Source organism: Schistocerca nitens, chromosome 2 (genome assembly GCF_023898315.1).
Source record: "Schistocerca nitens isolate TAMUIC-IGC-003100 chromosome 2, iqSchNite1.1, whole genome shotgun sequence".
NCBI classification, from domain to species: domain Eukaryota; kingdom Metazoa; phylum Arthropoda; class Insecta; order Orthoptera; family Acrididae; genus Schistocerca; species Schistocerca nitens.
Genome location: NC_064615.1, coordinates 414,769,307 through 414,792,989, shown reverse-complemented (window position 1 = coordinate 414,792,989; position 23,683 = coordinate 414,769,307). Strand labels below are relative to the sequence as shown.

The 23,683-nt window shown below is 40.4% G+C and overlaps 1 protein-coding gene across 1 annotated transcript in view; it reads left to right on the top strand.

The window, feature by feature from the left end:
* LOC126236279 (serine/threonine-protein kinase ATR) overlaps window positions 1–23,683 on the top strand; it is a 391,469-nt gene that overhangs the window by 91,907 nt on the left and 275,879 nt on the right. The window contains exons 9-11 of the mRNA XM_049945439.1: window positions 2,550–2,710; window positions 6,776–7,003; window positions 23,421–23,683. Coding sequence (XP_049801396.1) covers window positions 2,550–2,710; window positions 6,776–7,003; window positions 23,421–23,683 — 652 coding nt within the window. The remainder of the gene's footprint in view (window positions 1–2,549; window positions 2,711–6,775; window positions 7,004–23,420) is intronic.

The window sequence follows — 23,683 nt, the reverse complement described above, 5'->3', positions numbered from 1 at the left end:
AATAAAGCAGATGGGGTGGATGAAATTAAGTCGGAACTCATCAAGTACAGTGGAATGTCAGGTCTTAAATGGCTACACAGGATAATTGAAATGGCCTGGGAGTCGGGACAGGTTCCATCAGACTGGACAAAAGCAGTAATCACACCAATCTTTAAACATGGAAACAGAAAAGATTGTAACAACTACAGAGGTATCTCTTTAATCAGCGTTGTGGGTAAAATCTTCTCAGGTATTGTTGAAAGGAAAGTGCGAGTATTAGTTGAGGACCAATTGGGTGAAAATCAGTGTGGGTTTAGGCCTCTTAGAGGTTGTCAGGACCAGATCTTTAGCTTACGGCAAGTAATGGAGAAGTGTTATGAGTGGAACAGGGAATTGTATCTATGCTTTATAGATCTAAAAAAGGCATATGACCGGGTTCCTAGGAGGAAGTTATTGTCTGTTCTACGAGATTATGGAATAGGAGGCAAACTTTTGCAAGCAGTTAAAGGTCTTTACATGGATAGTCAGGCAGCAGTTAGAGTTGACGGTAAATTGAGTTCATGGTTCAGAGTAGTTTCAGGGGTAAGACAAGGCTGCAACCTGTCTCCACTGTTGTTCATATTATTTATGGATCATATGTTGAAAACAATAGACTGACTGGGTGAGATTGAGATATGTGAACACAAAATACGCAGTCTTGCATATGCAGATGACTTAGTTGTGATGGCAGATTCGATTGAAAGTTTACAGAGTAATATTTCGGAGCTAGATCAGAAATGTAAGGACTATGGTATGAAGATTAGCATCTCCAAAACGAAAGTAATGTCAGTGGGAAAGAAATAATAAACGGATTGAGTGCCAAACAGGGGGAACAAAGTTAGAACAGATGGACGGTTTCAAGTACTTAGGATGCATATTCTCACAGGATGGCAACATAGTGAAAGAACTGGAAGCGAGGTGTAGCAAAGCTAATGCAGTGAGCGCTCAGCTACGATCTACTCTCTTCTGCAAGAAGGAAGTCAGTACCAAGACCAAGTTATCTGTGCACCGTTCAATCTTTCGATCAACTTTGTTGTATGGGAGCGAAAGCTGGGTGGATTCAGGTTACCTTATCAACAAGGTTGAGGTTACGGATATGAAAGTAGCTAGGATGATTTCAGGTACTAGCAGATGGGAACAATGGCAGGAGGGTGTCCACAATGAGGAAATCAAAAAAAAAAAACTGGGAATGAACTCTATAGATGTAGCAGTCAGGGCGAACAGGCTTAGATGGTGGGGTCATGTTACACGCATGGGAGAAGCAAGGTTACCCAAGAGACTCATGGGTTCAGCAGTAGAGGGTAGGAGGAGTCAGGGCAGACCAAGGAGAAGGTACCTGGGTTCGGTTAAGAATGATTTTGAAGTAATAGGTTTAACATCAGAAGAGGCACCAATGTTAGCACTGAATGGGGATCATGGAGGAATTTTATAAGGGGGGCTAAGCTCCAGACTGAACGCTGAAAGGCATAATCAGTCTTAAATGATGATGATGATATTTATTTTTAATTAAATCATTGTTTATTTGCTGTAATTGTGTTGTGTTTAGTGACACAACGAAGCACAGACTATGTTTTATTTGTCTCATGCAATTTGGTTCTTAATACATACTTGTGATTTTAAGTTAAATATTATTTTTCATCACATGTTCTTTTCATTATGGGTCAGCTTAATCAAATATTATTTAATTATAATTTACAAAACTGGTACAAGGTGGTAAAAGTGTAGACACAGTTATTGAGTCCAATCATATAAATAGATTGTTTTTCAAATCTACTTTTTTATAACTGTAGCCAATTTTAAAGCGATTTATTGACAAACATGATCTTAATTCTTAAAAAAGCTTGAGAGTTGTGAGATAAAAATGTCTGGATTAAAGACTGGAACATTTTGATTTAAAGGCACAAAGCCTTTAACTGTACTTATTATATAAAATGATGTATAATCACTGTGTTGAAATTTGTCTTTGAGAGATTTACTGAAGACACACACACACACACACACACACACACACACACACACACACACAAACAACCATCATGTGAAACTTCCTTCTTTGCAGATTAAAACTGTGTGCTGGACGGAGACTTGAACTTTGGACCTTCGCCTTCCATGGGCATGTGCTCCAGCAAACGAGCTACCCAAAGCACAACTCACGACATGTCCTCACTGTTTTACTTCTGCCAGTACCTTGTCTCCTACCGTCCTAACTTCACAGGATTTCTCATGTGAAACTAGCGGGACTAGCACTCCTGTCTTCCAGGAGTGCTAGTTCTGTAGGGTTTGCAGGAGAAATTCTGTGAAGTTGGGAAGGTAGGAGACGAGGCAATGGCAGAAGTAAAACAGTGAGGAAAAGTTGTTAGTCGTGCTTTTGGTAGCAGAAAGTCTTATATCAGCACACACTCCATTGCAGAGCGAAAATCTCATTCTGGAAATCACCATGTGTTTCTAATATTTTCTAATATTCTTCCATTTTCATTCTGGAGCAACATTCTATGACAGTACTTAAAAATTAATTTTTTTCTATTTTTCAGTATGGGAGGGCTATTATTGTATGCTGCATTGTTAAAGAATTGGCAGAGATGCCTGACTACCAGAATAACACTATATATTTGGATGAAAGCTGCAAAAGTCTACTAGGACATTTTGAAATGCAAAAAAAATTACTCCGGAATGAGTCTCTACAGAAACCAAGGTGAATCAGCTATGTTTGTGTTCATTAGTATGCTTTATATTTAGAGCCCCATTGTAAGTTTTAATAATATTCGGTGAAGCTTCAGCCTTCTCTCTGTGCAGCTATTTTAGAATAATATTCCACAGTGGTAACTAATGTGAGTGCTAAAGTCGTGACAATTCCATGGTTGTATGAATCTTTGAGTGAAACTTTGCTAAGGACTTCGATATTAAAATGAGATTTGAAATGTGTAGTACTACACTACTGGCCGTTAAAATTGCTACACCATGAAGATGACTTGCTACAGACGTGAAATTTAACCGACAGAAAGATGATGCTGTGATGTGCAAATGATTAGCTTTTCAGAGCATTCACACAAGGTTGGCGCCGGTTGGCGACACCTTCAACGTGCTGACATGAGGAAAGTTTCCAACCGATTTCTCATACATAAACAGCAGTTGACCGGCGTTGCCTGGTGAAACGTTGTTGTGATGCCTCGTGTAAGGAGGAGAAATGTGTACCATCACATTTCCGACTTTGATAAAGGTCGGATGGTAGCCTATCAACATTGCGACTTATCGTATCTCAACATTGCTGCTTGAATTGGTCGAGGTCCAGTGACTGTTAGCAGAATATGGAATCGGTGGGTTTAGGAGGGTAATATGGAATGCTGTTCTGGTTCCCAAACGGCTTTGTATCATCAGCAGTCGAGATGACAGGCATCTTATCCGCATGGCTGTAACAGATCGTGTAGCCACGTCTCGATCCCTGAGTCATCATATGGGGACGTTTGCAAGAGAACAACCATCTGCACGAACAGTTCGACGACGTTTGCAGCAGCATGGACTATCAGCACGGAGACCATGGCTGCGGTTACCCTTGACACTGCGTCACAGACAGGAGCGCCTGCAGTGGTGTACTCAACGATGAACCTGGGTGCACAAATGGAAAAACGTCATTTTTTTGGATGAATCCAGGTTCTGTTTACAGCATCATGATGGTCGCATCTGTGTTTTGCGACATCGCGGTGTACGCAAATTGGAAGCGTGTATTCATAATCACCATACTGGCGTATCACCCAGCATGATGGTATGGGGTGCCATTGGTCACACGTCTTGGTCAGCTCTTGTTCGCATTGACGGCACTTTGAACAGTGGACGTTACATTTCATATGTGTTACGACCCGTGGCTCTACCCTTCATTCGATCCCTGCAAAACCCTACATTTCAACATGATAATGCACGACTGCATGTTGCAGGTCCTGTACGGGCCTTTCTGGATACAGAAAATGTTCGACTGGTGCCCTGGCCAGCGCATTCTCCAGATCTCTCACCAACTGAAAATGTCTAGTCAATGGTGGCTGAGCAACTGGCTCGTCACAATACGCCAGTCAGTACTTTTGATGAACTGTGGTATCGTGTTGAAGCTGCATGAGCAGCTGTACCTGTACACGCCATCCAAGCTCTATTTGACTCAATGCCCAGGCGTATCAAGGCCGTTAATTACAGCCATAGGTAGTTGTTCTGGGTACTGATTTCTCGGGATCTATGCACCCAAATTGCGTGAAAATGTAATCACATGTCAGTTCTAGTATAGTATATTTGTCCAATGAATACCCGTTTATCATCTGCATTTCTTCTTGGTGTAGCAATTTTAATGGCCAGTAGTGTATTTGTACTTAGCACCTGCAGGCTTTTGACAGTTTTTGACAATAAAAACATCATGATACTTTTATTTTTTCCATTCTAGAAATCTACTTCCTCCCTATAGTGTTTTGATTATGAGCAACAGTTTGTAAGCATGTGAAGAATATTCTTAATCTTGGAAAATATTGCATTAATGAAAGTAACAACAGTTCTTTGTATGCATTACTTGAATATTATTTCAGATGTACGCATTCCTTCTTGTGTGCTAGAGAGATGATCTGCTGGACAGTTTTAGAAAGTTTTAGAGAAGGCTTCCTCTTCTCATATTGTTTTTTGCCTGTGACACTTATTCCACTTGGAACACTAGTTGTACTTAATTCCAATGTAACCTCATTTTATGTTGTTCACAGCCATCTCAGTGGGATGAAAATCTGTTATGAACTGTGACAAACAAGATATTGTCAACAGGTCAGTTCAACCACACTTCAGTCTACCCGAAAAAAGTCCTGCATACTGTAGGTTCACATGGAAAGATTGTGAATAACAGACATTACGGAATATGCTGTGTAACGTCTGGGTTTATGAGAAATGCCTTAAATTAGATTTGATATTTTCAAACTGAGTTTCCTGTCATAATATTTGTGTGTGCATGACATGTATCTTGAGTTGATAAATGCAGCAAACACTGAAAATGTAATTGTCAAGTTGCTGCTGTTTGAGAGCCACCTACCTCCCCTTCTCCAGCCTTCCATTATCTCCACTGTCTCCTTCTTCTGTATGTTACTCCCTTGCAGTTTTGACACTGTTTTCGTCTTTCCTCACACCTATGAACCATAGCAACCACTCATAAATGATCAGCAGCCTCCACTATCTGCTGTATTCAACTGTATTCATGAACCAGTGGCAGCTCCGCAGGGTGGCAGAGGCTTCTCCCAGCCTTACAGCTCCACACTGACTGCCTGTAGTAAATGACCACAAAATATTATTGTAGAATGTTTTAAATGTCTGCTGGATCTGAAAGGATCAAGTGGTTCAGGGAAGAAATGTCAGGTATAAATTGAAAAATGGTTACTGTCAGTCAAGAAGAGGTTGAGATGAAAGAGCAGAACAGTTGAACCAACTGGATGCACCATTAAATGGCGGTATCGAGCAGTCAGAGGAGAGGGCAGAATGGAGATTTAGGGAAGAACGTGAGCTGAATAAAAGGATCTGAATTGTGGAAGATGTAATAACTGTAAGTATTAGGCAGTTCCACAGTTGAAAGGTGAACTGGATGTGTTAAAGGGCAGAACTCAAAGTTTAGATGATAGGCTTGCTTTAGAGGAGGGGGAGAGAGAGAGAGAGAAAGAGAAACAGAAACAAACACTAAGAACTAAGATGAATTCTGGTGTGAAATGTAATGCCAGTTGTAGGTTCCCGGGTTCGATTCCCGGCGGGGTCAGGGATTTTCTCTGCCTCGTGATGGCTGGGTGTTGTGTGCTGTCTTTAGGTTAGTTAGGTTTAAGTAGTTCTAAGTTCTAGGGGACTTATGACCACAGCAGTTGAGTCCCATAGTGCTCAGAGCCATTTGAACCATTTTTTTGAGCCAGTTGTAAATTTGCCTTGAAAAATAATTTTGGTGCCTACTTAGCATCATTAGAGAGTAAGGTGAAGGTTCTTGCTAGTAAAGGTTTGAGGATAAGTGAAATAAAACTTGTGTGTTTTGATAAAGGAAAACTTCAAATTAAGATTAGTTTGTGTGGAATCTGAATTTTGTGTGCAATATGTGGAAGAACTGAAGTGTCCACTAGATAAATTACTGAACTAGTCATGGCGAAAAGAAAAACTAGAAAATCGTAGCTTCATATTTGATATTGTTGGAATAATTTTCTATGATATGTAATGTGTATCAATTTACAGTGACCAGTTCCATTAATGACTATAATCCCAGTATTCTATGTTCTTTTGGCAAAGATTGATAACAGGTGAGACGAGGAGGACTGGAGTCGAAGAACACCCCTGGCCTCAGATACCGTTAGCCCCTGACCCACACCTACCTGCATCTCCGTACCTGTACCTCCTGTGTCGCTCTTTTTATACTCGCACTCTCCTTTCCGCAATCTTCCTCTCCTCCTGCTATACCTGCAGTCTCTCCCTCTCTATCAACTCAGCCACTTCATTGTGTGCTCCATGGAACTTCCACTGCTAGCATCAGGCCTGTCTTACCAGTGCCACATTCCTATTCCATCCTCTTGCTGCCTCTCCGTCCCAGCCGTAGCCATCTACGTTAATGTGTGTGACTTTCTATTTTAGTTTCATTGCATGCAGTTGAATGTGTTTTCTGTATTATATAATATCTTTTTGCATAATAGAAAGAACTTGCATTATTCGTGATTTATTTAGTTTTTCCAGCTGATGCAGAAGTTGAATTCTGGGTCTTCATTTACTGTTGTTTTGACAGGATATTAGCTGCAATGGGAAGCAGAACGTGGTCATCACTGCTTAAGCGTCTGGAGTCAACTCTGAAGGATTTATGTGAGGAGGAACATCTAGTTACAGATTCACAGACTTTAAATGCTGTTGTGCATCTTAAATTTGCTCACATTATTACAGCATGTGCTGCAGAGGTGGGCGAACACTTACATGGCATCTACTTGGATGTTGGAGAGATTATTTTCTATGGAGAAAGGTGGGTGGCCTAGTAAATATGGTTCTTCACTTTTATATTACAGAAAAAATTCTTATGCTATAAAAAATAAGTTACGTCTTGCATCAGTACATAAATCAATGAAATATAAAAAAAGAAATAAATATTTGGTATTCTCTGCTATTAGTCAGAATCTCACACGGACACAGATTATGCCCATGCGTATTCCGGACAGAGGCTTTCTCATCTATCCTCTCATACTACCCTATCCTTGTATTGACACTGATGGAGTCCTGGTGCCTCTCCAAGCAGATGATGGAATGATTCTGTTTACACGGATTGTGCTTCTGCTTTTGTGATCTTTCTCAGGTGGGGTGGAAAAAAAAAAAAAAAGATGAAGCGAGATATCGTCAAGTACTCTTCGAAGAAGTGGTTACATTATGACAAGTTCCTGTAAGATAAAAACATCCAGTGAAATGGTGTAAGACTGACAATTATATGTTAGACATGTGTTCGTTCCTGATATCTCCTTAGTAAGGAAGATATTTTCTTACAAGTATTTCTGCTGTTGAGGATGTGGAGCATCTGCTAATGATAGGCTGGTAGGGCTTTCTTTATGTCCTCTACTTGTATATGTATCTCTACTCTTTTCTATGGTACCTGTGTTTGATATTTGTTGTAGCACATGCTGAAAATTTGTTGAAAACCAAGCTTTAACTGCTAAAAAATGAGTACAATTTCTTATAAAGTCATACTCAGCTGTCAACGTATGTTAGCAGTAAATCAGTCCTCCTGGGAATGGAGGTGAAATACTTGGAAATGTAACATAGAATGTTAAAAAAATGCACTTGGTTAAAGCTTTCAACTTATTTAATTTGATAATTAAAAGTCATTGTTAGCCATAACTTAAAACATCTGCATCCTATCTCCTGTACTGGACATTAATCAATTTTTGAATGATGGTGGCTGACGGAAGTGATAAAACTCTGCTACATTGAAGTAAGAAGTTAGTATTATGGTTGGTATTACTACTCACCAAGTGGTGGAAGGAGAAAACTTATATAAAAGTTAAGTAAAAGTGCAAGCTTTCACAACCAGTGGTTCCTTCTAGCAGAAGGATTGAAGGGAAAGGAAGAGGGATTGAAGGGAAAGGACTGGTGAGTTTTAGGAAATGGGGAGAGTTCAGAAAAGGCACCCAGTACCCCAGATCAGGGGAGACTTACTGGATGGGATGAGAAGGAATGACTAATTGTTGGGGACTGTACCAGACAAGATTTGAACACTGTAGAACGTAAAGGTGGAAGAAAGGGGAATAAGCAAGAAAGAGATTACTGACAAAACATCATAACGTCGCTAGGCAATGAAAACTCGTAACTCAAATTTGTCAAATTTTACAGGAGAAACAAAAAACTAATTATTGAAATCACATGGGGACCTGATTAGTCAAATGTAGTGATTTCTGCTACACAATATGGATCCGATCATTGGTACATAAGACTTTATTATGCACTTCAAATTGTCTGCCAGCTTTTGGAGTTACAAGGTTTTCACAGTTATTTTTTTGGCAGTAATGGAGATAAGAGGCATGTAATGAGTGCACGGTTAAGAACTGAAATGAATGAATGTTTAATTTGTTTTAAAAAATACATACTTAGCTAAACTTTGCATTATTTGTGTATTACAAAGGATACATTGTTACAGATATAAAGTGAAATGAATAATTTCACATTGATCAAAATATTGGAATCTGAATGTTAATAAATTACAGTGTGTAAAAAACATAGAAGCAATGTTGTTAGCTTTAATTAAACTTTTATTACTGTAAACAATTGTGCAGTTTATTAACATTTATTATTGTTACTATTGCTGCTACTATCACAATCACAGTCGTAGGTGGCTGTAAACAAGTTTATTTTTGGCTGCATTTTTTTTAGGCACGGACATGTTCTCTCATTACAAATGTGAGGCAGTGTGTCATAAAATGAATGCACATCCTTAGGAAGGACCAGCTTTAGTTGTTGCAAATGCATTAACTTTTCTGCACTTATCTTTATTGGTGAACTGTAGAGAGGGGGCACTGTAAATGAGCTCGATATGTTTGACATCGTTCTTGGAATGTTTCCCATGTATCGCTGAATTTCAATTTATATTCCATTTTTCCGGAGAGATCATGCTTGAGACACCGGATATCAGTCACTGTTGGATCCCCAATTTTGGATCCTGGCCGAATAGACGAATACGACGAGAGTTTATAATAGGACTTGAAAAACGTGTGGTCCAAATAATTGACAACATAAAGTCTATGACTTTGTCTTGCAGTAGTACAAACTTCTACATAGCCAGCAGGAGTATAAATGTGTCTGTTTTTTAACCTCCTTTCTATGGTGGAGTGCATAGAATCACACACCATTTGAGTGTGACCTTTCTCCAGAAATTTTTGCACTATTGCAATGCCTTTCTGATTGGCGAGATGAGCCAGTGCATTACTCATGACTGAGTTTCGATTCTGGTACGTGCATCTGTCGCTATAGAAAATAGCTTCTGAATCATTTTGGGCATACGTTTCTATAAAATGCACAAGTATACTGGCAAATTCCGTAGCTGTTATAGTTGAATTCTTTTATCTTGGCGGCTCGCGCATGCCCGCCCAGACGCGGGAGATTGCTGCGTTGCCAGTTGCACACGACGCACGCGCCAAGAGAAACAGCGCCATAGTACAGTATAGTTCGCAAGCTTACGTTTAGGGGGGAGCGCGCAGTTTATGAAGTAAAGCCACAACGGCCGCATTAACCCTTTCGCTGCTACAGAGACGTGCTCCCCGCATTCCGCGCTGTGCGCGATTTTGTCACTGCACTGATCGCCTGTGCTGACACATGGTGTTTCCGACTGCTTTGACACACTTATCATTCGATTCCACAACAACTATTTGGCCCAAAAATTAGATTTTTACACATCTTCTTGACTGATACCTTCCCCCCACTTCCTTTGACTGACTGAAGTGCTTTAAAATAAAGCCAAACGCGCCCAGTGTAAATAAAACTTTTATTACAGTCGTGAAAGACGGAATATTTCTCAATATTACATACGACACCTATGTGGTACTTAAATTAAATGAGATATTGTTATACAGTAAATTTTATATGAAATTTAGGTACCTTGTCCACATTTCATTCTCAACATTGTGGCAACTAAAATCGACCATACGGAAAGTATACGCTATGGACTTTTACCTCTGCAAACTCTTCAAAATTTCGTGCAATGGTTTACTACATTTAATGCTGCACAATAACTGGGTTGAACATCGAAACAAAATTAAGTCATTTATGGGGGGAAGGTATCAGTCAAGAAGATGTGTAAAAATCTAATTTTTGGGCCAAATAGTTTTTGTGAAATCGAATGATAAGTGTGTCAAAGCAGTGGAAACACCATGTGTCTGCACAGGCGAGCAGTGCAGTGATGACAAAATCGCGCACAGCGCGGAATGCGGGGAGCACGTGACCTGCAGCAGCGAAAGGGTTAATGAAGAGACAAAGCACTAGAAATTTCAAAAAACTTCATTCAAACGAATAAAATTCGTGAAGTAAGACACTTCGATATTGTTTTAAAATAAAAAAAAATGTTTAGCATTGCACAAGGTTTGAACTCGTTACCTATCGCTTTCTAATCCAACGCCTTAACCATTACGCTAACGCAGCTTGTCCTGCAATATTTCTCCATAAGGCGTGTAACAGGTCACGCAAAATTCTGACAAACACTGTTGGTATGCCTATGAATTACTCGCACTTCGTCGAAGTACAATAGGAAATAAACAATTACCGCTGTTCTTTATTGCGAAAAAGCGGTTCGTGAAATTGATACAAACACCTTTCCTTGCTATCGCCTGAATTAATAGTCTTTTTGCTTGTTTGGTTTAATTAATTAATAGAAAATGAAGCAATTGGCATAAAGAATGGTTTTTCCAAACTTTCAAAAAACATAGTCTGCTATCAAGACATTGCTTTTGTTCTATTACTTTATTTATGACTGAACGTTTCTAAAACTGAAGACACTCGTCCGTGCTCTGTACTACAGTCGAGATCTGGCAACGTCGTTCTCTGTTCATTGGCTGACTGTATGTTTTGACGTCAGATGCGCAGAACGAACCTAAACTCGGCCGCCAAGATATATGACGCGCACTTTAGTCCACCTTCACTCTCGTGTCAAAGGTAACAATAACCATCGTTACTTTTTAAATCATAAGTGGTAAAGTTGTGGACCTTTAGTTTGCTTTTATAGTACAGTGCAGATGCTTTTAGTCTGGGAGAAAGCAGAAGTGCTTGAAGTTGCATAGTGAACACTCTAGTTGGTCCTAATTTATCACTATTTTTTGCTTCCCTTGCTTCAGTCTTTCGGGCCATATGCAACAAGTATTCATTGTCTGAGAGATTGCCTGTCTGGTGAGAACAACGAAGATCGCACTGGTCCTTTTTAGGTGAAAATTAATTAAGATTATTTTCATCGAATAACTTGCAGAACTGTTTCTAAGCAGCTGGGATTTCTCCTCTTTTCTTGCAAAATTCCTTATATTCCCTATGTAGTTCTGATTTACTCTGCTGGTTAGGTTCCAAGTAGAGTTTTGTGGAAGAACGATGGCAGTAATGTGATTCCAGTTTCGGCAACTCTGCAAAAAAATCTGATGCTGATTGTCGTCCACCTGAAACTTTCGTTGGTCTCTCCTGCATTTGAGGCCGTTCTGCAAGTGTTCTTCATGATGCACTAGATGCCCATTTTCTGACACTCCATTCACCTAAGCACAAAGTATTCAGAAACATAGTCTTGCAGACAGTTTTTCTTTGTCCTTCTATTACAAAATTGTAATATAGTGTGTTAGAATGGTGAGATTTATTAGATTCTGAATTATTTCTGTGTCTTTTAACTGGAACGTAATAGACATGGCTTCTAACAAAAAATTTTCTTTCACCCCAAGACATATCCTGCCAGAAATGATGAAAAATTACCTGTCTCTGCTCTTCTCTAGTATCTTTGCAATTCCTGTTCCGATTTAAGGAAGAATGTTTACAAGTACATCGTGGTTTCATTTCCCTCCTCCTCCTTCTCATTGTTGGTCTCTTTTTGCCAAACTCATCTTTTTGCATTCCTAAATAATCCTGTCCTCTCATACGTTTTTCTTTTTGCAAACTTTGAAGTGATTGATTTCTTTTCCTTTCATGGCGCTGCTTAGTACTTTTTACTCCCACATCAACTTCGCCGTCTTCGTCTTCCGTGCTGTTGTTACTGCTATGGTCATTTTTGTTTTTACCTGGATCATACACATCGCTACTGCCATTGGAGATATCATCCTCGCTGCTGTGTTCGAAAAGACTTTCAAACTCAGAAGTGGAATTCGCCTCTATATTGGCTTTTTTTTCCGCATTATCTGTAGTGTAAACAATAATGTCATCAATAATATTTAAATAATTTAATCACCTCAACTTTCAAACAAGGATTTTACTTGAAGTTACCCCACTATAAACTACGTCTTACCTTCATTTTGTAGGTCTACTCTTTCCTTTGGTTTAGGACAAGGAGGAACCTGACTAGAATCTTCTTCCGGTGATTTTATATGATATGACCCGTTGTCGACTTGTTTCATAAGGTGAAGAGTGAATTTACTCTTTTTACCCATAGCTGAAAACAAAGTAGTTACTGTAGACTGTATGGGATTCTGTTAAGTTCTAAAATTAAAACCTCATATGTACCGAGTGCAGTCTGCTTTACGCGTGATGAAAAACTCGTAAATCAACATTGTATTTAACGAGGTCATTATTAATTCTGTATATTAAAATACAATACATAAATACCTAGAAATACTAACACATACCTGTAGCAATAAAGCAGTGTTGGGTCTGTCACTCAAATAGGTTACTATCACATCAAAAAATGTTTTAATCTCGGAGCATATGTTCGCCCTGCACACTAACAATGGCGATTACCGGAGATGCGAGGTTTACAGCACAAACTACATATCGCTGGAATTGAGTTTTTCATTATTGCAGCTAGATGGCGACAGCATACAACTCGAAGAAGGAAAGTTTCAACAGGTTATGTGTCATTATTGTCTACATTTGGTAATGGAGTTATGTGGATTTCGTTGTCAGATGGAGTTACGAGGTTTTCATTACCTAACAACGATAAGTTAATAAGTGTGGAAAGCTCTGTATGTGGAGGATGGGGAAAAATAGACAGGTCAGAAAATAAAAGATATGGGAAACTAAAAGTGCTTGAAGAAAGGAATAGTTACTGAGAAGAAATGCTGAGATGGAAGAAATTAATGTAAATTAAGGCCAGATGGGTGATGAGAACCAAGGACATGACTGTTTGTAAGGCCAATTCCCACCTGCCGAGCTCTGAGGGGAAGAATCCAGATGGCACAAGTGAAACTGGCACTGAAGTGACAAGTTGTCAAGTTGTAGAGCATGCTCTGCAACAGGTTGTTATGTGTTGCCAGTATACGCCCTCTGGACATATTCTATGTTATGAGGTGACCAGATGGGCATAACAACAGAATAGGTACACTGGCATTCCAACACAGGTATGCTACAAAGCTAGGGGCTGTACTGGACCACTTGGTGTGTGCTGCATGTTTCTTTCACTGAATTTACAGCAGGCGCAGAGCATTCTACTTCCACTGTGCTGGACTTGCCCCTGCAATTGAACCATTCTTGCTCAGATTTCTGTTCATTATGTGATGAGAGCTGTATCAGCTATTTATTTGCAGCTTGTCACGCTTGCAGTCACTGGACAGCACACTTGAGTCTTCAGGCATGTCGGCAGGCCAACAGCCACAACATATTGTGGTAGACTTGGAGGTAGTCGGGTGTAGACTAAGGCCTTGTTTAGTCTAATTAATTGGTATTCTTATCATCGTCTGGGGTGCCCCCCTCCTCCCTCCCTCCCGCCTTACGGCTTTCTCAGTGCCGAATAGTACCTTATAGTGGGCAGCAGATTCTCTTGCAGAGACAACTACCAGTTGTGGTCAAATACAAAAATGTGGAATGCCAACTCTTGCTTCTATTTGTAAATTCACAGTTGGCAGAAAATATTTTCAGGTTAGTGTGTTCAATTTTTGGATTTGAAGTAGTCAGTAGGATTAACCTGGTCTTTAAGATGCAGTTTGAGAACTTGGGAGCACTGCTGCAGTTGTTCGATCAGCTTTTTGGTAAGGATGTGGGTAGGGCCATCAGTTTTGAGGCCCACATTACATTGAAACTATCTGTGGTTTGTAAGTTGTGTCGAGCCAGATGTCAAAATCACAAAGTAATGTCACCAGTTTCGTCAAGCCAGAGGACCACGTCATAATCATTGTACAGAATACCAGTGGCAATGTTACGCTTTGTGGTGATTTTAAGCACATGATCAATGTACGTAATGGAATAGAAGTTTATCCCATACTGTGTCCCGAAGAGTTGTCAGCTAAGTTGGCCTGCGGTCAGTATATTTCCAAAATTGATCTCCAAGATGTTTGCTTGCAGTTGCCATTGGAACTGAGTCTCAATGGATTTTAGTACAAAATACTCTTTTTGGGATGCACCACTGTAACTGGTTGCCATATGGAGTAGCTTCAGCTCCGAAAATATTCCAATGTTTTCTTGATCGACTTATCAGTGGTATTTCCTGCTGTACCAACTATTTGAATGACATTTTGTTTTCAGGCTGAACAAGATAACAGCATTTGCACAGTTTGCACTCAGTCTGTCAGCCACTTTTACACAGTGGACCAGAATGAAAGCCTGAGAAATGTAGTTTTTTTGCTCCTACAGAGCAGTGCTACTTACGGCATTTGTTAAATAAGGATGGTACAATATCAATGGCAGAGCATGCTGCAGCAATCAACAAAATGCCAGTTCCTAAGAATATTAGGGAGTTGCAGTCCTTTCAATGGAAGGTAAATTACTATGCAAAGTTTGTTCCTCTGGCTGCTCATCTTTGCCATTCTTTAAATCAGCTTTGTAGGAAAGGAGTGAATTTGAGTGGTTAGAGGCATGTTAATTAGTATTCCAGAAATTGAAGCAACACCACTACTTAGTTCCCATGTTTGGCTACATTCAACCCTGGTAAGGTTTTGACTTTGGCTGCTGATGCATCCCAATATGACATTGGTGCTGTTCTCTCTTCCAGTTACGTTTGCCTCAAGCTTTCAGCAGCCTTCCAGTTACGTTTGCCTCAAGCTTTCAGCAGCCTTCCAGTTACGTTTGCCTCAAGCTTTCAGCAGCTGCGCGGATTGAGGAGGCACTTGTGATCATATATGGTGTTAAAAAGTCTTGTGTGTTCTTGTATGGCACTTAAGTTTCACATGCGTACAGATCATAATCCGCTCATTTTGCTGCTTGGTCCCCAGTCGTAGCTCATGGACAGAGCAGCACAGCATTGACCTTCTTTCTGAGTATTTATTCTTATGGCATTCACTACTGGCCCATCTCCCAGTATGTGTTTGTGGACACTATGTCTTATTTACCTGTGGGTCCTGACATTGACTTCGACAAGCAGAGAGCAATTAGTTTAGTGCAGGACCAAAACCTTCAGGATATCTTAAACGAATTTCTGTTGACTACAGGAGAAGTTACAGCAGCTACGAGTTAGGATCTGCTCCTGAGCAAGGATGGCTGGAGCCTTTGCATGTGGGCTCAGACCCAACTCTCTTGGATGTATTTCAAACTTCACAAAAGGCTCAGCATTGTCAGTGGTGTCCTACTGCTAGCTACAAAAGATCAGATTTGTCATGGTGCTATTCCATTGTCGTTGCAACAACACATTTTGCAGATGTTACATGCATACCATGGGGGGATGTCCCAAATGAAAGCATTGGTATAGTGACATGTCTGTTGGCCAGCAATTAATTCTGCCACCAAGCACACAGTGCAAAGCTATACAGCATGTGGTCACAACCATGTTGCTAGATTGTCCTCCATGACATTGCAACATACATTTTGGTCCGTGGCTGCCATTTTTGTGCACTCTGGTCTCAGACAACAGAATTTCGAGCACTCTGCCATCGAAATTGTATTAAGCACCTACCCACATCACCATTCCAGTTAGCATTTAATGAAGAGGTCATGTGATTGGTCAGGACATTCAAATTGCAACTGAAGAAAATAGTGTTGGAGATCATTAGAGAGCATGCCCTGTCCAGTTTTTTGACGTATTACCAAGCAGCTCTAATCAACAGGTGCAGTCCAGCTGAGGCCATCAGGCTGGTGGTCTCTTTGACCCTCTGCGCATGACGCTGTGTGTCTCTGGCCCGAGAGCTGTGCCACGGTATCAGCAAGGTTCTGCCATTTGCGCACACACATTTAGGGGGACACCAGTGTGGATGTAATGCAACTTTATATTGTGACAGTGGGTCAGCACTGCATGACATGCTATGCTAACCAGCAACGCCCATGTCACATTGAGTTATAGGCACCAGATCCCAGTTATTCAGATGGCATACACTCAGGCATGAGAGACAGATAACCCCTCGCTTCAAGCACTGAGCAGTGCTTGCCGACATTCCCATCACATATGCCCTGATAGCCCTGTAATTTGCATTTTCATTCTGTGAAACCCGCACCCTGGTGAACTGTTAGCCAGAAGGATGTCTGATAGAGGCGGAGCTCTTCCCTCCATCATTGCAGCAGCTAGTAGAGGTTGACCCCTGGCACAGATCACTGTCACACCTTGTCCCTTGACTTACTGACTCCAGCAGAGACCTGGGCATTTTTAGCACTATGTGCCTCTTAAAAGGTGGAGGTATTTGCTATCCCCACCAGACACAAGTATGTGAGATGAGGAATTGTCAGCTGTGATAGTTGGAGCGATTTGCAGCTCTGCTTTGAGCAATGTAAATATTGCATATGTTGGCCAGTGGCTGTGGAATTGTAATTTCCCCTTTTCTGTTACGTAATGTCCAGAGTCTGTCACAGGTAGCACTAGCTTGATCCATTTTTACTCAGTGTATGCTCGCTTGCTTTTTTATGTTGCCATTTCTCTATACTGTTGCACTGCCTTACTTTTGTGTTTGTCCTTGGCTGCACTTTCGGAGTCTCTCCCTGCTGTTTAGCTTGACACTTGGTGCTTGTCCATCCAGCATTTAATGTTGGTACTCTGCACTCGTTCTGAGGATTTATGAACAACTTCTGTCTTGCTATGCAAGACATAACATCTGCTTCACCATTTATTCTTCCTACTCACTTCTTCTGAATAAATTCTTTATTTATTGTACATAGCATTACAGAGAGCTATGTCAATTAAGCAGAGTCAAAGAATGGAAAATCCAGGATGGAATGTAACAGTATTATGAAAAGGATAGTTGCTACCCACCATATGGTGGAGATGCTGTGTCGGAGATAGGAACAACAAAAAGACTGTTACAAAATGAGTTTTCGACCAAAAAGGCCTTTGTCGGAAATAGATTGGCGAAGACCTTGCTGTCTCAAAGCTGATTTTGTGCCAGTCTTTTTGTTGTGCCTATTTGTGACTTAGCATATCTGCTATGTTGTGTGTAGCAACTATCCTTTTCATAATATTGTTTCAATTCAGCAAAAACCCTTCTTTTGCCTTTCACAAAAGGAAGGTGCAGGCTGAAATGAAATGAGCTTCTAAGTAGTTCATCTGTGTGTTGGTGTTATCCAGATGGACCCAAGAAATTTTACAGAATGGTGAGCATTTATGTCGATTTGTGATACCAGTAGCTAATGTTTGTTTGGTTGGTTGGTTTGTGGGATTAAAGGGACCAGACTGCTACGGTCATCGGTCCCTTTAATGTTTGTTTGTTCGAAGTTGTGTATTACAGAGTGTTTCAAAAAGATTCGTCCAGTTTCCCAGTAGTAAATCTTGTACGTGATTGAAGGTAGAAATGTGGGGCGAATTTTAACTTTGGCATAGGACTACAAAGATTTTATTTTCAAAAGAACCATATGTTTTTGCAGCGGTATGTCTTGTACATGCATCCACATACTACCTTTGGGTAATTTTTACAATTACATTCAGCATCAGAGTTTTCATTTATCTTTCACAAATGTTCTGTGTGCCCTCCATTGGACACACAACAAACATTAAGGTGATAGTTAAATTTCCCCTTTACTTTTTCAAGCAGTTGTTCCCCTTTACTTTTTCAAGCAGTTGTGAAGTTACGTGTTGACTGAAGTTGCTGTGTGACATCACAGTTCCAAAGTCCCAAAGTTGTTGGAAGGAGAGGCACCTAGATGGAAGCTTTCACAAAACACCAAAGAAATAAAAAAGTGTGTCATATTGTATGATACCAGGTGACTTTGGAGGCCAGGGTGCAATATAGTATTCACACACCCCCTGTAGCTAAACCAGCACTGAGGCTGTTTCTTGTTAAGATCTGCTCTTACCTGCAAGTGCCAATGTGGTGGTGCTTGGTCCTGTTGAAAAATAAAATTTGTGGCATGTTCTTGCAGTTGTCAAAAACTCACATCTCAGACATATGTAGGTGCCTCATTCCTTTAATCTGCTTTTCTGCAAAAAGAACACGCCACAAATATTCTTGGGAAAATTTACAAAACACCAGAAATTTTGGAAATGGTCTCTTGTGCTCAACTGTGGTATGTACAGGGTGTTTCAAAAATGACCGGTATATTTGAAACGGCAATACAAACTAAACGAGCAGCGATAGAAATACACTGTTTGTTGCAATATGCTTGGGACAACAGTACATTTTCAGGCAGACAAACTTTCGAAATTACTACAATTGTCAACAACAGATGGCGCTGCGGTCTGGGAAACTCTATAGTACGATATTTTCCACATATCCACCATGCGTAGCAATAATATGGCGTAGTGTCTGGCGGAATGGCTTCACATGCAGATGAGATGTACTGCTTCAGCTGTTCAATTGTTTCTGGATTCTGGCGGTACACCTGGTCTTTCAAGTGTCCCCACAGAAAGAAGTCACAGGGGTTCATGTCTGGCGAATAGGGAGGCCAATCCACGCCGCCTCCTGTATGTTTCGGATAGCCCAAAGCAATCACACGATCATCGAAATATTCATTCAGGAAATTAAAGACGTCGGCCGTGCGATGTGGCCGGGCACCATCTTGCATAAACCACGAGGTGTTCGCAGTGTCGTCTAAGGCAGTTTGTACCGCCACAAATTCACGAAGAATGTCCAGATAGCGTGATGCAGTAATCGTTTCGGATCTGAAAAATGGGCCAATGATTCCTTTGGAAGAAATGGCGGCCCAGACCAGTACTTTTTGAGGATGCAGGGACGATGGGACTGCAACATGGGGCTTTTCGGTTCCCCATATGCGCCAGTTCTGTTTATTGACGAAGCCGTCCAGGTAAAAATAAGCTTCGTCAGTAAACCAAATGCTGCCCACATGCATATCGCCGTCATCAATCCTGTGCACTATATCGTTAGCGAATGTCTCTCGTGCAGCAATGGTAGCGGCGCTGAGGGGTTGCCGCGTTTGAATTTTGTATGGATAGAGGTGTAAACTCTGGTGCATGAGATGATACGTGGACGTTGGCGTCATTTGGACCGCAGCTGCAACACGGCGAACGGAAACCCGAGGCCGCTGTTGGATCACCTGCTGCACTAGCTGCGCGTTGCCCTCTGTGGTTGCCGTACGCGGTCGCCCTACCTTTCCAGCACGTTCATCCGTCACGTTCCCAGTCCGTTGAAATTTTGCAAACAGATCCTTTATTGTATCGCTTTTCGGTCCTTTGGTTACATTAAACCTCCGTTGAAAACTTCGTCTTGTTGCAACAACACTGTGTTCTAGGCGGTGGAATTCCAACACCAGAAAAATCCTCTGTTCTAAGGAATAAACCATGTTGTACACAGCACACTTGCACGTTGTGAACAGCACTCGCTTACAGCAGAAAGACGACGTACAGAATGGCGCACCCACAGACTGCGTTGTCGTCTATATCTTTCACATCACTTGCAGCGCCATCTGTTGTTGAAAATTGTAACTACTGTAATTTCGAAAGTTTGTCCGCCTGAAAATGTACTGTTGTCCCAAGCATATTGCAACAAACGGTGTATTTCTATCGCTGCTCGTTTAGTTTTTATTGCTGTTTCAAATATACCAGTCATTTTTGAAACACCCTGTAGCTGCTGTGTTTCTTACGTTGTGGCAGATCATTTTTCCACTGAAGTGGATCATAGCATCATCACTGAACATTGGATGTGAAAGGAAATTGTGTTATGGTTCATCTCCCTGCTCAGAAGAATTCGCATAACTCTACAGATTCTTGTTCCATCACTGTCATGATGGGCTTGTAGCAATTGAATCCTGTTTGGGCTGAGACACAAACATCACTGCAAATGCACATCAGACACATGAAGAGGAATGGCTAACTCTCAACTAGCCTGATGAATAGAATTTTGTGAACTATGGGCAAAACCCCATGGATTGCGCTCTTCACCTTAAATGAGCACACAGAAGTGAGATATGCTATTTCCGTTACACAAACAACCAGAGTCTTGAAACTGCTAGGGCTGTTGTCAAATGCTTTGAGGTGCAGGCCTTACTATGATGTATTCTTGACTGAAATCACATTGCACAGTGGTAACTGACTTGCACCTATTGAAATGGGCAATGCAAGACTCCTTTCATTACTGTGTTATCACCATCTTGTCTCAATGCACAGTGAGTAATGAGCATACTAGATGCACCGAGATGACCTCATCTGGCAACCATATGGACTGGCAACCACATAAACTGGCAACTTACAACTGGTACCAAGGCTAACTGTTAGTTTTGGGGCATAAGTTAAAATTTAATAATATATATGATTCTTGGAAAGCAATAAGGGTCATTATTTTGTGTGTGTGTGTGTGTGTGTGTGTGTGTGTGTGTGTGTGGGTAGGGTCTTTCTTCGTTTCTTCTTGTAGCAAAATATAATGATTTTTGAACTGTTAATGAAAATAAAGAAGTACTGAAATGCAATGATAGTGGAAAGCAGATTTTGGTGATGCACTGCCATTATCCTTTTCTGCATTTCTTTGTAAAGGATTGCCCCATCTGAGCCTTAAGGAAATCAGATGGGGTTATTCTTTGACATACTATAGAAATGTATGCAAAAATATAACAGAGAATATGTCGACTTCAACAGCAAGTAATGTAAAGGTTTTATTAGAGAAAAGATTTCACCAAGAAATCTCAAATACAGGTTGTCCATAATTAAAGTTCCAGTTTCAAAACACTGTAGAAAGAGAACACTGCTCAAAATAATGTCAAATTTGAATAGCATATTAATGAGACAGGGTGAAAAGTCATGGAACAAAAATTAAATGAAAGTTTTACCAATAGATGGCTCTGGAAGCACCTTAATTGATATGGGGTCAGCGATAAATGACAGATTATTTGCAATATGATGGCTATGGTTTGAGTTGCACGTTACACCATCTGTACTGTTCAGTGTGCATGGATGTACAAGTTCGGCAGTCAGCAGTTGGTGTCACTGTTAGTTAGATAAGCACATCCACCACGGCTAGGTCATACCACATTGGATTTGAAAAATTGGTTTTTCATTATCCTGAGGCCAAAAACTGCATAAAAGGTAAAAGCCATTGATTTTTATTTGTTTTGGAGCAAAAAGCCTCAGAAAAAGCAAAATGACTTCGATTTTTAATTGTTCTAGGGCCAAAAACTGCACAAAAATCAAAATGACATTGATTTCAAATTGCCCTGAGACTAGTGCAGGATGTATTCAATATGCTGTCCACCTTTTCCTGCCACAAATTGAAATCAAGGTACAACATGTTCAGCAACAGCTCAGAGTATCTCGGGAGTCATGTTCAGAATGTGTTGTGCAGTGTGTACCCTCAGGTCAGCTGTATTCGTAATTGGGGCACTCCACAGCCAGGAGTCAGACAGATTAAGATCACGTGATCTGGACGACTGAGCTGTAGGGAAACTCTGGCTGATAATTCTAGCATTTCCAAAATACCTCTGCAGCAGCCACTTCACTGCCTGTGCAATGTGTGGAGGAGCACCATATTGCATAAAAATGATCCTACCCACACATCCATGCTGTTGAAGGATTGGAATTACATTGGTGTGCAAAAGACTGTCATAGCATTTACCAGTGATGGTACAGGTAACAGGATATGCATGACTCATTTTGAAAAAATACCTCTCTTCAATTAATGATGCTGTCAATTCACACCATGCAGTTATCATTGCAGAATGAAGTGGTACTGGTTGATGTGCATGTGGTTTTTCCAGTGCCCACATTCTGCAGTATTGCTTATGGAGGTGTTCTTGGAAATGGGCTTCACCTGCCCACAGAATGTTCCATGGCCATTCGTTTTTCACTTTCATGTGCCGAAGAAATTCTAGAGCAAATATTTTTCTTGCTGGCAAGTCAGCAGGGAGGAAGTCCTGAATATATGTAATTTTGTATGGCTAATAATGAAGGATGTATGGTAGGATTTATGCAGTGTGCTCACAGGCATGTCCAAAATTCGAGCAGCTCCCCATACACAAGTTGTTTACACACCACTGCTCAGTCCCTCCTGCCGTACTTTAGCCACATCTTCGACTGGTGTTGGTAGCCATAAAGCATTAAATATCATCTTGAAAAAGATAAAATTACATAATTAAGTTTTTATTTGTGAGCAGATACATGTCCTCATTGCTCCTGCACAGTGAACTCACCACACTACAGTAATTCAATGTGGCAATTAAAACTTTACGGCTGCTCTTCATATACTTGGGGAAATATAGGTTTATTTTCCTTTCAGGGAAGTTCAACAGATGAATTGTACCATACTGTATTGCAGGAAAACATTAAAGTGTTTCCTCTACCTATATACTGATTGATGTTGCTTGTTCCTGTAGTGTGGTATTTCAGGGATGTTCATTACTGAATAAAACATTAATTGAAGTTAAATATACTGATGAAGTGTAGAATATCTGCCCAAATTTTAATACCACAAAATTTTTATTTGGCATATCCTGTATGACACAGTGTACACCACAAAACCGATAACACTTGATTCCATAAAAAGTATGATTGTGTGCACCTGTTAATCCAGTCACATGGAAACAATATCTGCTTTTCATCATTACATTTTATATGTTTGCAGATAATATATTGCTTCTCTTGAAATTATTCGCCATCTAAATGGTAGAGTAGAAACAGGCACAGATGTGGATAAACAGTATGATAGACACTGTAAAACTATTTCAATGTACAGAATAGCATAAAATAAAAAGGCAGTTATTATTACATTTTCCATTGTTTAAGAAAGAAAAAGGAGAAGATTCTCATAAATATTAATATAAATGTAATTTTATATGGAAAAATCCATTGTTGTTGTCAAGAAAGTGGACTAGAATGAATGAATAAATAAGTAAATAATCATTTTGAAGATGTGCCATTGTAATGCTTGCAGTGTTTATAACAAATGTTGTTCTGTTTTTTTTTTTTTTAAATGCTCGAAGTGTTTCCTGTTTTACAGGTTGAAATCTGTGGTTGATGGCATGGTCCACGTTGCACTGCTTGTTCGCAGTTGTCCATCTGTTCAAGCACAGAAATTACTTGAAGTGCTGGTGGAAATGGCAGGCTGCTTAATGCGTATTCCTGAGAGATTTGATGAGGAAAGTATGTGCACATTGGGTGGCATTCTTGCTGCTCCATGGCTGCAACAGAGAGCTGTGATGGAGTTGTTACCTAGTGGTCATCCATTGAGAGATGTACAGGATCATTTACAAAGCCTTTCTA